General features: G+C 55.1%; 1 protein-coding gene across 3 annotated transcripts in view; it reads right to left on the reverse strand.

Moving 5' to 3' along the window:
- Positions 1 to 12,364, reverse strand: part of JDP2 (Jun dimerization protein 2) — a 39,528-nt gene extending 27,164 nt beyond the window's left edge. Inside the window, exons 1-2 of one of the 3 annotated variants that reach the window (XM_046009371.1) lie at positions 12,060 to 12,364; positions 2,223 to 2,446 (exon numbers count right to left, since the gene is read on the reverse strand). In XM_046009371.1, the coding sequence (XP_045865327.1) occupies positions 2,223 to 2,423 (201 nt within the window). In that variant the 5' untranslated portion in view covers positions 2,424 to 2,446; positions 12,060 to 12,364. Of the gene's footprint in view, positions 1 to 2,222; positions 2,447 to 11,717; positions 11,891 to 12,059 lie in introns of those variants that run through there. The other 2 variants (XM_046009369.1, XM_046009370.1) reach the window with 2 other exon arrangements.
- Between the last annotated feature and the right edge of the window lie 1,097 nt (positions 12,365 to 13,461).

Below are 13,461 nucleotides of genomic sequence, written 5' to 3' on the forward strand. Positions count from 1 at the left end.
TTGCCATGTGCAAAGAAATCGTTGGGACAGAAGGTTCTCCCGTGGCAAGTTTCTCTCCCCACCTCCTTTACTTTTTCCGTTGCTCCAAGAATAACCCTCCCCCAATCTTAGGTCTGCCCTAGGAAGCATTTGGAGGTCAGTTCCCAGCGCGGGGCTGAGCTCGCTCCACGCCAGCGCTGTCTGCAGGGCTCCATCTGCCTCTTCGCCCCCACGGGGCTGCAGTCTGACAGCGAGGGAGGGGACATGCAAATACGCCCTAAAAACGGCTTGTTATTTTCACGGCCTGGCTGTGCGCGTTTGTGGGGGCCTGTGAAGACAGCGTTTGTGGGGGCCTGTGAAGACAGCGCGTCACTGTCAGGTACAAGGCATATGCCACCAATCTGGGGGAGGCTGTGAAATGTAAAAATACCCAACCCAAATAAAGCCCTTTTCCAAAGAAAAAGAAAGCTCCTCGGGTGCCCTCTGCAGAAAGGGAAGGGGGTGGTAACTCAGCCCCTGGGGCAAATCCCCCACTGGGCCAGCCCTGGACCAAGGCACCTGGCTCTTCACTGGTCCCACAGCCTCGGCACCCCAGTGAAACTGCTCAGCTGCTGCTTTTCAGCGGCAATTATACTGTGGAACGACCCAGAAACGGATGCTTTCAAGTGATGAGCCTGGGAAAGGGAATAGCAAAGAGACCAAAGACGAGGGCCCTCCATAAAGAAAACAGAGCACTAAAAAAGCCAGGAAGTGCTATTAACAGCACGGTGATTTACAAAATCAACTCAGAAGACTGTAATTACCGTCAACTTCCATCTTTTACTTAACAGGCTTTGACGGGCACCCACAATGCACTGCATCCAGGTGTCTCCTGCTCCAGCGGGAGCCAAGCAGTTAAGGTAAATGGAGGCAGCTTGTGCTAACAAAAGCAAAACGAAAAGGGGACACAAAACCAAGGACAATAAGGAGGGGTGGGGGCCTGCGGCAAACTGGAAGGAGGAAAGAGGTGAGGTAGAGCTCTCCATCCCACGTAGCTCTTGCCAGGCCACAGTGGGGTACCATGTGACCAGGTCTCCCGAGTTTGTAATCAAAGATTAAAATCCAAATTTTCAGGTGAAATGTTGGTTCAGGTTTCTTTTCAAACACCGTGCAGGCCAAACCAAACACCTCTGAGAGCCAGATCCAGACCGCAAATGGCCAGTTTGCCACCCCTGACCAAGGCCCGGCAACCCCTCTTTGCAGTTTTGATGGCACTCCTGGGGATTGGGAGGCAGGGGGAGCAGAGCAGTAGCATAATAAACCCAATGCAGTCCCAGACCCCCGCCGTCCCCACTCAAGAGTCCCTCCCTCCTGAGTGTCCCGCCCTCTGAGCTCCAGGCGGCAGGAGGGACCCACATCCAGGGACACCATTGCCTATGAAGAACCTCCCTGGGGCAGGTCTTGGGACTGCCACCCCTGGGGACGTGGCTGGGGGCGTGCCCTGCGCGGAGGTTCACCCACGCTGAGGACATCTGCTTCTCACCAGTCCCCAGGGAAACGCTGCTCTTCTGCAAAGAAGGCTCATGGGAACTGTGCCTCAAGGGACCCGAGGAGGCAGCGCTTCACCTGCGGGTCCTCTACAAACATCATCCGCAGCAGATGGAACTGAGTGACTGTCGCCATGCCCGTCTCCGGCAGCTGCTGGGGAACAGATTTCCCACACACTGTCCCCCAAGGCCTACCTTCAGCTCCAGCCTGGGGCCAAGACGGGTAGAGGCAGGGAGGTGCCTCACGATCATAATTTTTAAAGGTAGTCCCCAGCTGGCATTCTCTTGTAAGGCTTCCAAAGCATGCGCGTGCGCCCACGACCTCCCCCATGGTCCCAACAGCCCAGAGAGTGCGCCAATACATTATTATCCATTACTGTTATTATTAATCACTCTTCCTCAGTCTCCGGGAGAACCAGACACCGGTTCAGCATCCTGCCCGAGCCAGACCTTCTCCAACTTTCACATGTCTGTGAATTCCTCGGGAGAGACTGTTAAAATGAGGGTTCTGAGGCAGAAGTTTCTGGAGACGGCTCTAACGAGCTCTAACGAGCTGCCGCATCTCTAACGAGCTGCGGGGTGACATAGATTCTACCGGTCCTCAGACCCGAGGCAGAACAGCAATGCTCAGGTCCCTCAGCGAGTGCGGGGCTGGAGCTCGGGCTGTAACCCAGGCGTCTACCTTTGGAGCGCCCTTAGAGGAACAAGCTTGCTCACCTCACTTTTCACGGGTTGGGGCCTCTTGCCCAGTTTCACCTCCAGGAAGTGCAAGGGCGCGATCATGGCCCCAATGTTGCGGATGTCGGCGTATTTCAGCTCCTCTGCAGTCAGAGCCGAGCTGGGGAGTCCGGTCAGGGGGCCGAGCCCTGGCAGAGAGCCCGCAGTCACGGAAGGGTCTGGAATCTGCCCAGGCATCATAGCAGGAGGAGCGGCAGCCCAGCCTGGAGTGGGTGGGAGAAGACCAGGACACGCGCCGTCAGCCAGGCTTAAGCCCCCATGCCTCGCCGGGGGCTCTTCCTTCCTTTTGCTCATGTCCCCCTGAACCCCTTTTCCGCCCAGCTGCTCCTCCTGCCCTTACATCCATTCTGTGATAGAGGAGAACTCTGATCAGCTAGTTCCCGCCAAAGTTATTCTTGGCACTGAAGGCAACGCTTAACCCAAGCATAGGCCACACCGACTCGGTATTTGCTATGGGCTCGGCACTGCGGTAATCCTTCCGGGAGCTCCACGAGATGGGGTCAGACCCATTACACAGATGAAGAAGCCGAGGCTTAGGAAGAGAATTCACTTGAGTTTGTACACCGTTAAAACTGGAGTAGTTGGAATTTAAACCACACCGGGCTGCCTCTGAAGAAAACGGGTTACAACAGTGGGATCTCAGGCCCCGGCGCACCTGTTTGAGAAGGAACTATTTTTGCTCTGGTGCGGTGCCTCCCCTCAGATCACACACCCCGCTCTGCATACTTGTTAAGACACCCTGAATACGCAATGCAGCAAGTCGAAGTTCAAGGTAAGTGCGCTGGTGAGTGTGTGCGTCTGGTTTCTATGGGGATAATACGGAGGCCAAGATGAAATGCACCCGTGTGTGCCTGCCCAGTGGAGCCCAGGGTTAGAAAAGTCCTCCTGGTCTCTTCATTCTCCAAGCAAACACATATTCTGGCTCTGCCAGACCCAGAAGGTATATAAAGGAAGACAGCTGCAGGCAAGAAAGACAGAAGTCAGACAGGTCAACACCAGGGAACTCTTATTCCTTCTCTCTACGGGGAGAAGCTTGTGGATAAGAAACGGTCACTTCAAGACACAGATAGCAGTGAAGAAAGCATGTCTGCCAAGAAAGCCAGACTCATCTGGTCCCTTAGAGGGCTTGTATCTATCCAGCCAGCCACACAACTGATGACCACCTATGAGCCAGGAGTCACTGAGAATATGGATATCCAATGTGTACGGCCTTGTAAGTCACATTTTAGTGCGAAGCTGCTCCAGGATTCCAGTCCTGCAAAGGGGAACTTCTCTCCCTTCCCACCTCTCTGCATAGGGCCATAAAATCTAAACCTGGACTATCCTGGAAATCCTGGGCAAGCTTTGTCCTACCCTTCCACCTCCATCAGCCTCTTCCCACGGAGACGGATGTATTTGCTGAGACAGGGGAGATGTGACATCCCTTGGACCACACTTTCCCGCTGGGCGGATTTCATGTTCTCCTATGGCCATGCTGTCTTGGGCTCACTGGCTCCCACAGGAGTGGCCCCAGAGGGGTAACCCACAACTCTCTGTCCCCAACCACGCTGCCAGGTCTATTTTGCAGGACAGAGGCCCACTAGGGAGCCCCTTTCAACCACAAGTACACACCATATTCTCCATCTCTGCTCTCCTTTAAAGGTGAAATTTGCTTCCCCATCCAACCCCGTGTCTCTTTCTCAATAGGTTCTGCACTCTGAAGGGAAAAGCATGTGAAGGATTGGCACCCTTGAACCACAAAGAGTCAAAGACTTCCGCTGGACATCTCTTTCCTTAAAGAAAGGTGTGTGTGAGTGGACAATGGACCTGTCATTTCGCCCTCATCACCCCAGCACACCTTCCTATGAAGCCGTTTGTACAGAGCTCCCTGCCAGGCACCCGCGTTCACACTTGGTACCCCAGGCCCTAGGTCTGGTCTCCACCTGTTCTGCCTCCCAAACCCGGCCCCTCATCCCTCCTTAGCACCCAGTGTCCCCCGGGCCATTTCAGAAAAGGATCTGAGACTCATTCACATCAAGTCATCATCTTAGAGCTGGAGGAGGCCCTGTGCTTATTTAAACCACATCCTCATTTTGCACATGAGGAAATTAAAGCTCAGAGGGGTGAAATGACTTGTCCAAGGTCACACAGAGGAAAAGCCAGGGCTGGACTCCCGGTCCCTGGATTTTAGAACCAAAGCTTTCTCACTCTGCCTTTTTTGTTTCCCCACCTAGAGTTCAAGAGATACATATGCAGATATTAATAACCTTTTAATCGTGGACTTTGAGACACTAGACCCTAGCAAAGGATCACTCTCTTGCACCAAGGACCCTCTACTGTGCCTTCCACGCAGATCCAGGTTTAGGAAATTCCCCCAAACAACCCCAGATGTGGACATGGCCCCTGAGACATCTCTATGTGGTGGGTCAGGGTGTTGTGACCTTTCCTAAGCCTGAACTGGACTGAAGGCACCCCGCCCCCCCTCCAGAGCCAGGCCTGCAATGCAGAGAGGCCTGCAGGTTTCCGCACCAGAAGGTGGCTCTGGGGCAGACTGGATGAGCTGCTGTTTCCCAGGGCCTCCCCCAGGGAGAACGAGAAAGGGCCCAATGGAAGGACTTATTTCTAGGTGGCGAAATCATGCCTGGGCCCAGCCATGGGGACACCTGGCAGGCAGAGGGGAGTGAATTCAGGCTACCTGAGCCAAGCTGGCAGAGGAAACTCACATTTCCTTTCCAGAAGACAAGAAAACCTTCCCATATCCCCTCTGCCAGACCTGAACTCATGCCACAAGGAGTCTATGACCACCCCCCTACCCCCCGCTGAAAAAAAGGATGCTTGAGCTAGTCAAACCAGACAGGCAATGGGAGACAGGGAAATGCTCTGTGCCTGGTGCTTCAGCTGGATACAAACCCCTAACGGGATGGGGACACCACACCTCTGCTATGCAAAACCAAAAATACAGCGCAAAATCTCCTCCTTGGCCAGAAGCCCCAGAACCTTCCCGTACTGCAAAGGAAAATTCCTACCAGGCAAAAGGTGTGTGTGGGCACTCAGCAAGCACAGGGGTGATTTCAAGAGTGAAGCAGCAGTCATGGCTCGTTGCTGCCCCATGGAACCCCAGGGCCTAGCGTCATTTCTGGCACAGAAAGGGTAACCAACAAATACTTGGAAAATTAATAAATAAGTAAAAATAAATGAATGAACAAGTGATGAAAAATAAAGTCACGATGGAATAAAATTCAGCGAGTGGGATAAGGATTTGTCTCTGGGAGTTTAGATGCTCGTTATCCACCTCCAGATCATTTGTTCCCACAGTAGACCCCAAGAAAAATACTCCAGAGGCTTCTGTATGTTTCCCTGCCTAAACCATCTCAGAAAGATGGAAGCCAGACCCCACTCTATTCCGGGAATGATAGGCTCTGCTCGCAGCTTCTGTTTATTTTCATACAGATGGTCTAAATGAGACGCTAACAAATGATCCCAAAATATAATGGTTTCTTTGCTACTGTGGAACCCCCTCGGAGGGGTAACCACCCCCTGGGAGCAGCAGCCCCATAAATTCTTGCCATTCCTGCTCCCCTGTGAACCCATCCCAATGGCAAGCTGCACTCAGAGGATCAGACACCAGGTTTTCCTCTCCAGAAGCAAAAATCCCCCTCTTTCCTCACAGCTCCTCCTCCCCGCCCCACAAGGGCGCCCCTAACTGCTCAGATACAAACCACAAAGTCCTTAACACATGCCATTCCTAGGAGACAATCGCAACAGCTGACATTCACCAGCGCGAAGTCATCCTGAACGGTTGGGGTGTGGGGGGGTGTTGGGGGGGCTGGGGCGGGTGGCAGAAGCTGGAGAAGCTGCCGCGGCTGCCTTTCATAACCGGGTCCTCACTAACTGGAAAGAGCTGGCTCACGATCCGAGGTTGAAAGGCAACTTTGGTGATTTGAAAAATAAAATAATTTGATGTGATTTAGGGATCTATAAAAATGGGGGAGGGGGGCAGTGGCCGGGAACCAATAACAGCCAGGAGGAATTTACCCACTTCAAGGAAGACATAGGAAAGATGACAAGGGGTGAAATCATCTGCCGAGCTGCTTGTTCCATACGGAAACAATTTAGGAGGAAAAGGAGAGCTACGCACTAAAAAGCTTTAGGGGAAGAACCCGGAGATTCTTCCCTTCGAGCCCAGGAGGTCGGCAAGCAAGATAAACACCGTCCGTGTCTCCATTAGTAACTGGGATGCATAAATAAAGAGCAAGCTCTGTACGTTGGCAGAAGACCAAAACTGGCAAATGGGGCTTGACCTCAAAAGACAGGCCCAGAATCCAAGAAGGTTTGGGCAATTTGGGACATTGACCAGGAACAACTTGGAAACTAGCCAATGAAGAAAAACTGGGTAATGCACAGATCTGAGATGAGACTGACAAGTAAGGCACGAATAAGACGGAAAGCGTTGGGGGAGGTCACAGCAGACCCCAAGCTGCTCTGGAGGCCAAGATTTTGGGAGGTTTGATGCAGCTCCCTAAAAGCACGCTTGGAAAAGATAGGGACCAGATGGGTCCAAGAGGCAAGAACCTAAAATAGAGATCCAACATCTGTATCTCTCTGTTCTGACTTCTGGGGGCGAGGGGTGGGGGTGGTCTTAGGCACACAGTTTGGGGCACTGCCTTGTACAAGCACAAGAAAAGCCACAATATACTTCAGTTCCAGACTGGGTCCCCTTGGAAGATACTAAGATGAAGAATCATTTCAGCCAAAAGAAGGAAAGGTAGAGGAACCCAAGTTTTCCCCTCTTATTTTCTTCTCTTGTGTACTGTACTTAACTCTGTAAGATACAATTTTTATTTATTTATTTATTTATTTATTTATTTATTTATTTATTTTTAAAGTAAGTTCTACACCCAACATGGAGCTTGAACTCACCACCCAGAGATCAAGAATTGCATGCTCGGGGCGCCTGGGTGGCTCAGTGGGTTAAAGCCTCTGCGTAAGATACAATTTTTAATGAAATAACAGTCTTGCTGCAATGGGTCAAGCTTGTACAGGGCTATTCTTGTGAGAAAGTGCCCAATAACCATCATTTTAATCTAGAATGGTGAAGACAGATTAAAGGTTGGGGCGGAGGTGGGTTAAGAGAAAGTCAGGATCTGCATCATGAACTCTCTATCCATAGAACTAAAAGTTTAAGGGAGGCTCTAAAGTTCCTGGGCCTCTTTGAGAAGGCCAGCCTCCCTCTAGGCAAACAGCTGGACCGGGCTGGCATCGGGAGCCAGGAACAGGTGTGTAAAGAGTGCAAAAGGCCTGAGGCCACAAGGCTCAGCACTAAGAGAAAGTAGAGGGGAGTGAGGGCAGGTCAAGGAGCAAGGCTCCTCATGGGTCAGGGTCCAGGAACACTAGTGGGGTTAGAGTGGGTAGCCAGCGACTGAGAATCAACGTGAGGGGGTGGGAGGTCTTGGGAGCCAGAGACTGGGAAGATTCCCAGGAGGAAAACGGGGGTGGGGAGTTGGGGGGACAGAAGTCTATGGGCAGGAAGGGGTGAGGAGTGGCAGACAGAAAGGTGCCAGGCCAGTGATGACAAAACATAGTGTTAACTATGGTGACTTTCAGAGAATTAAACAGCAAACCTGTTCTTGGAGCTAAGGAATCATCTGGAATGATCTCTCTCCTGGAATCTGAAATGAGGTGGGTAAATCAGCTTCGAAAAGATCAGCTGATCCAGAAGGCAAGGAGCAGAAGAACAGAGAAAACTCTAAGACCGAGAACAGGGGCACCGGTGTCTCCAGTGGGGGTCTCAGCTCTGCAGGCAGGAAAGGGAGGCAGGCAAACAGTAGGAATGATGGAGCCCTGTCATCTGAAGGGGAATCCAAGCTCTGCCCCTTACTAGCAGCGAGACACTGGGCGAGTTCCCTAACCTCATCAACTTTCCTCCACTGTAAAGTGGGAACAATAATGTTATTTGCCCTGTAAGACTGAGAAGAGAATTAAGTTAGTTAATACCTGGAAAGTACCTGGCACAGCGCCTGTACCTAGTGAGCGTGATGTCAGCGTGGCCATGAAGGCCTTCCTCTGGAGGGACACCAGTGCTGGACGACCCCACGACCTCCCTTCCGCACGGTTCCCACTAGCACTGATCTCCCTTTCCTACGACTGTGCACAGGGTTCTTCCCCAGAGGTCTCTCTGCTGTCCCACTTTCCAGCTCTAAACCCCAAGGGGGCAAAACCACCCTGCATCCAGGTCGTTACTGCAGAAGAGAAACAAAGGACGCCTGATCAGGGGTGCCTGGGTGGCTCAGTCGGTTGAGCGTCTGCCGTCGGCTCAGGTCATGATCCCAGAGTTCTGGGATCAAGTCGCATGTCGGGCTCCCTGCTCAGTGGGGAGCCTGCTTCTCTTTCTCCCCTGCTTGTGCTCTCTCATGCACTCTCTGTCTCTCTCACCACCCCCTCTCTCTCAAATAAAGAAATAAAATCTTTTTTTTTTTTTTTTAAGGATGTCCGATCAGCGGTGGGAACAAAGGTGCAGAAACGAGGCCCAGCACCCATGCTTTGCCTTAGTTTCTCCTAAGGTTTCCTCCAGCTGCCAGAACACAGCTGCATAGATCACTGGCAACAAGACACCACCAAGGTCTTCCACACTGGCCTCCAGAGGCAGCGGGCCAGCATCTTCTGAGTCCTTCAATCTAGTGTATCCCCGCACTGCTTAGAAGGGGTCAGTCCTTACATCCTCCCAAGAAGAGAATGAGGGGTGACGGGATCAGAAGCCATCTGTGTGACACCCCGGCACGCATGATCCTTGCATGTCCACCCCAGCCAGAGAAGAAGAAACTGGCACCTCTCCTCCCAGGAAAGAGTCTTCTCCGGAGACCAGAGAAATGCCTGTGATAAGGCCCTGCCTATAAACACTGCCTAATGTAGGTGCTCAATAAAAACACATCAAGGCATTTCTGCCAAGATCCTTATCCCAAACAGCAAAGAGCTGGGAAGGCACTACCATTGGACAAGCTTTCCCTCCTCTCTTCCCCACTCATCCCATCTCTGGTGTGGGCAGTTCACAGTATGACCCCTAACACAGACCTGTGCGCACTGCGTGACGAATTCTTGGCCCTTTAAAAAAAAAAATTCCATTGGCCAGCTCAAGCTTTGGAAATCAAGCTCTGCAAACGGAATCCCAGGGGCAAAAAAAAAAAAACAAAAAAAACAAAACGAAAACAGACTAAAAAATAACAATAATACAAAAAAAAAAAACCCAGAACGGTGGGCTCTGGCTGGGCCTCCCACAGCCAGCTATGAGTGTAAAGAAACACAGACTGAAAATTCCAACCTTGGGTCGCTAAGGCATTTGTCTCTGCTGAGCTTCGAGAGGCCAAACCACACACACGCACAAGAGTGCACACGCACACACACGCGCACGCGCACACACACACAGGCACACAGAGCTTGGCAGCCCGTAAGTTCCAGAGCTGGTAACACAAGCCACGGAACCGACTGCCAAGACAAGCAACAGAATGAGCCAGGCCCAGTTTCATTGGCCACCATACGCTGCATATGGCCCGGGACGCAGCCAAAACAGTGTTCTCACCCTCCTCAAAGGCATAGGAGACCCTCTGTTTTCAAACACACCTCCACAGAGCCTTAATTAAAGGAAAATGGAAAAATAATGTGCCTGCTGCCCCCCCCATCTATATAGGTATGCACACACACATACCCATACACACTCACTCTATTTTTCTCTTCTTCCCATTTCGGTTGCAAACATAATTCATTCACATGGAAAAAAGCAAACTGCACCCTGCAGCAGAAAAGCAGAAAAGAATGGAGCTTGCCCTCAGCCCTGGCTCTGGCTGCTCAGGTTGAGCAGGGGCCGAATGAACACAGAGCAGGCCAGCCTGGAATTGCACGGGGCGGGGGGGGGGGGGCCTCTCTTCCAGAGCCCGGCTCCAAACAGAGACCCCCGGCGTGAGAGGCGGTCCACTGCAACACCAGCAGCCCCATGACAAACAGGACCCAGGGAGCCTAGCCCTTCCCATCCTGCCAAGGATTCTGTAGGTTGGAAAGGATGCCCACAGGCCCGCAAACAGGTAGGGGAGACAACAGACCTGGGCGGCTGCAAAAGCTAGGCGGTGAGTGAGTAGAGAGATCCTCATCCAAATCCTTCCTTAGGGGACACTTAGCACTTCCCAACCCATCTCCTGGAAGTGGCTGGAACCAACCTAGGAGGAAAGTCAGAGGCCTCAACGCCCATGCTTTCCAACAGCCCTTCAAATCTCACAGCACCCAGCTCTTCAGGAAGATTCTGGAGCTGCCGGCAGCTCTGAACCAAAGCCAAAGAAGAAGAGGAACAGAAGAGTCTTTGACAAATCTGTCCTCCCTGTTTTAAACAAGGCAAAACCTTCACCAGCCAGAGGCACAAGAATAGATCTAGCTTCTCTTCCCCGGTCCTAGGTTTATATAAAACTAGAGCCACGCTCACACCTGATACCTGGTTAAACTCTCCCCTAGAAACCTGCAAAGGAAGATAAGGCATCCATCCAAGCTGCAGCCAGATTTGCTGGAAAGATGAAAGCAATGGGAGGTGTTTTTAAAAACCCTCAGGGGAGGAAGGTGGTGGGGGTGGGGGAAGGGAGATGATCTGGGAACACGGCCTGCAGCAAGGGCTTAAAGGACAAGCAGGCACCCCATCGTGGTTCAAAGTTTCAGATCAGATGCTCCTCAAAGTAAGACCCCGAGGAGGGTCCACTAAGATTTATACTGGGGTACGCACACCCACACAGTCTGCAAGGCCTGTTTTGAGAGACAGACCTGAGCACATCTGCCCTGAGCACATGTCGTCAGGTCATAACCGGATGCCCTGAACTTACACTGTAGGGAGAGCCTTACACTGAGCAAGGGTCCGGCAACGTTGCAACTGGAGCTGACCCAAGGGGTCAGTTGAGTTCCTCTTCCACCAGCCTCTCCAGCCGCAAGGATGGCCCATCCATCCCTGCAGAAGAGCCAAGACCTCCCATCTTCCCAGCTCCGCCCACTGACCCAGGCAAAGCCTGGGTCTGCCACTCCAGGGTCCGGCGATCCTGCCCCAATGGCCCAATCCCTCAACCTCCTTTGAGGGGCGGGGCAGAGGAGAGTCTTCTAAACTGGGCTGGGCAGGAGAGGAGGGGCAGGTTACCTAGATGAGCAGGCTTGCCTCCTTATGTAACCTGGCTTGGGATCCAGGGGGAGCCCACAGGGGACCCCGGCCACCCCCTTCGCCCTCAGCGCGTTCCCAGCCCAGAGCCCCGGAGCAATGGTCCTGAGAGAAGCCCTCTCCATTGGGTTGAGAGCCCCAGCGCTTCTCCAGGTCCTCTGAGAGCCGCGCTTCCTCCCAGCGAAGGGGGTGGGGGCCGGCACGACTTGCCAGCAGGTCCCTGTCATCCCTCCACCACCAGCACCCTGCACCTCCCCGGCCTCTCGGCCTCCACCTCCGCCGCCCGTCTCCCCGTCCCGGGCAGTTTTCTCCCCACTCACCCGCGTTCCCCGCCGCCCGAGGGGAGCACCTCCCTGCAAACGGACCGGGGAGGAGAGCGCGGGAGGGAGCGTCCCGGCTGCCCCGCGAGCCGACGGAGCCAACCGTCCCTGGGCGGGAACCAAAAGGCATTCACCGGCTCCCCGGCGCCGGGCCGGAGGGGCCCCGGGGCTGCAGCGCCCCCCGCCCGGACAGGCTCGCGGGGGTCGCGGGGGGCGGCCCGGGGCTGCGGGAGCCTCCCCGCCTCGGCCCGCTTAGGGGCCGCCGTCCCAGGTGCCGGCGCCCGGCGCTTCCCTCCCGCCCCGCCCCGCCCGGCGCCCCCCGGCGCGCGCCCTAGCACCCACCGTGCACAAGCCGCGGGCGGAGGCGGCGCCCCCGGGGCCGGGGCCCGGCTGCAGGCGCCGTGCCCACGCAGCGCTGCTGCCGCCCGGCCGCCGAGCTCCGCCCGGTGCCCAGGCCCGTCCCGGCCCGGGAGCCGCCGCGGCGCCAGCCCCGCCGCCGCTGCAGCGTCCGCCGCCGCCAGCGCCCCCCGTCGCGGCCGCCTAGCGTCCCTCCCGCAGGCTGTGGCGGGCGGCGGGACGGGTTGCATCAGCCCCGGCTATATAGCGGCCCCTGGGCGGCGGGGAGGGGTCGGGAATGCGGAACCCGCCGAGCTGCCAGCTCCAGACGTCAGAGGGGGACGGAGAGGAAGGGAAGGAGGGGACAGGGAGGAGGGGGTGTGGATCCGGCGCCTCACACCCACTGACCTTCACCTCCCCCGCCGCCCCGGGCGCCCTCCTCCCGCCGCGCGCCGCGCTGCTCTCCCCGCAGGGGCCCCGGCTGCCCCGGCTCCCGCGCGTCCCCCGGCGCCCACCCCGCGGGGAAGCAGGACGCGGCGGGCGGTTATGTAAGAGCATCCCCGCGCACGGCCGCTTCCACCCCGAGACCCGAGCCGCCCCTCGCGCGCGGGAAGGGAGAAGGCGCGGCGGGATGAGCCCCAGAGCTGCCGGAGGAACTCGCAGCCTGCTTTGAACCATCTTCCTCTGTCCTTAGCGCTTTTCCCCCAAAACCGTGAGGGGGTTTCAGCACGTTTTCATCCTCGGACTCTGCATGCCTGAGGGAGTGAGGGGAGGATCTCGCGAGCAGCTTTTATTTTCCGGTGGAGAAGGATGGGCGGCGGATCACCCCCACCCACTGGCCCACCTGGGCGCCATCCGGCCCCGGGGGGCTCCCTGCAGGGGGCTGCCCGCCTCTGGGGCTGTGGCCAGAGCCCACCGCTTTCCCTAGGGCTCCACAGGCTGACCCCTGGGCTTTCTGTCCCACCCCAGCAGGCTTCTCTGGGCTCAGGGACGCTCCCGTGAGCAGACCCAGCCCTCAGCCGACCCCAAATGGCCTCTTCTTCCCCAATATGACTTCGCTGCCAACTTACTCCCACCTTTCATCCTCCTCAAGGGGTAAATGGTTAATGGCGACTCCAGAGGAAATGCACCAGTATGTAAAGGCACAGAGACACAGAGCCCCCCTGCACACATGTGGCTCCCAAGGCCTGGGCACCCTGGTTGGCATCTCCTACCTCCGGACCCCCTGGATGCCCAGCCTACCTTTCTGCCTAGGCCAGTAGGAGTGACAGTGTTTATATTCGGTAACCTTCAGCCTCCTTCCCAGAGTGATGTCAGGTCATCACCCAGAGAAGAAAGGAAGTGAAAGAAAAAGTTCATGCCTTCTTGGAGCGCAGATGCTCAGAGTGAAAGAAACAAGACTTGAGAC

Source organism: Meles meles, chromosome 6 (assembly GCF_922984935.1).
Source record: "Meles meles chromosome 6, mMelMel3.1 paternal haplotype, whole genome shotgun sequence".
Lineage (NCBI taxonomy): Eukaryota > Metazoa > Chordata > Mammalia > Carnivora > Mustelidae > Meles > Meles meles.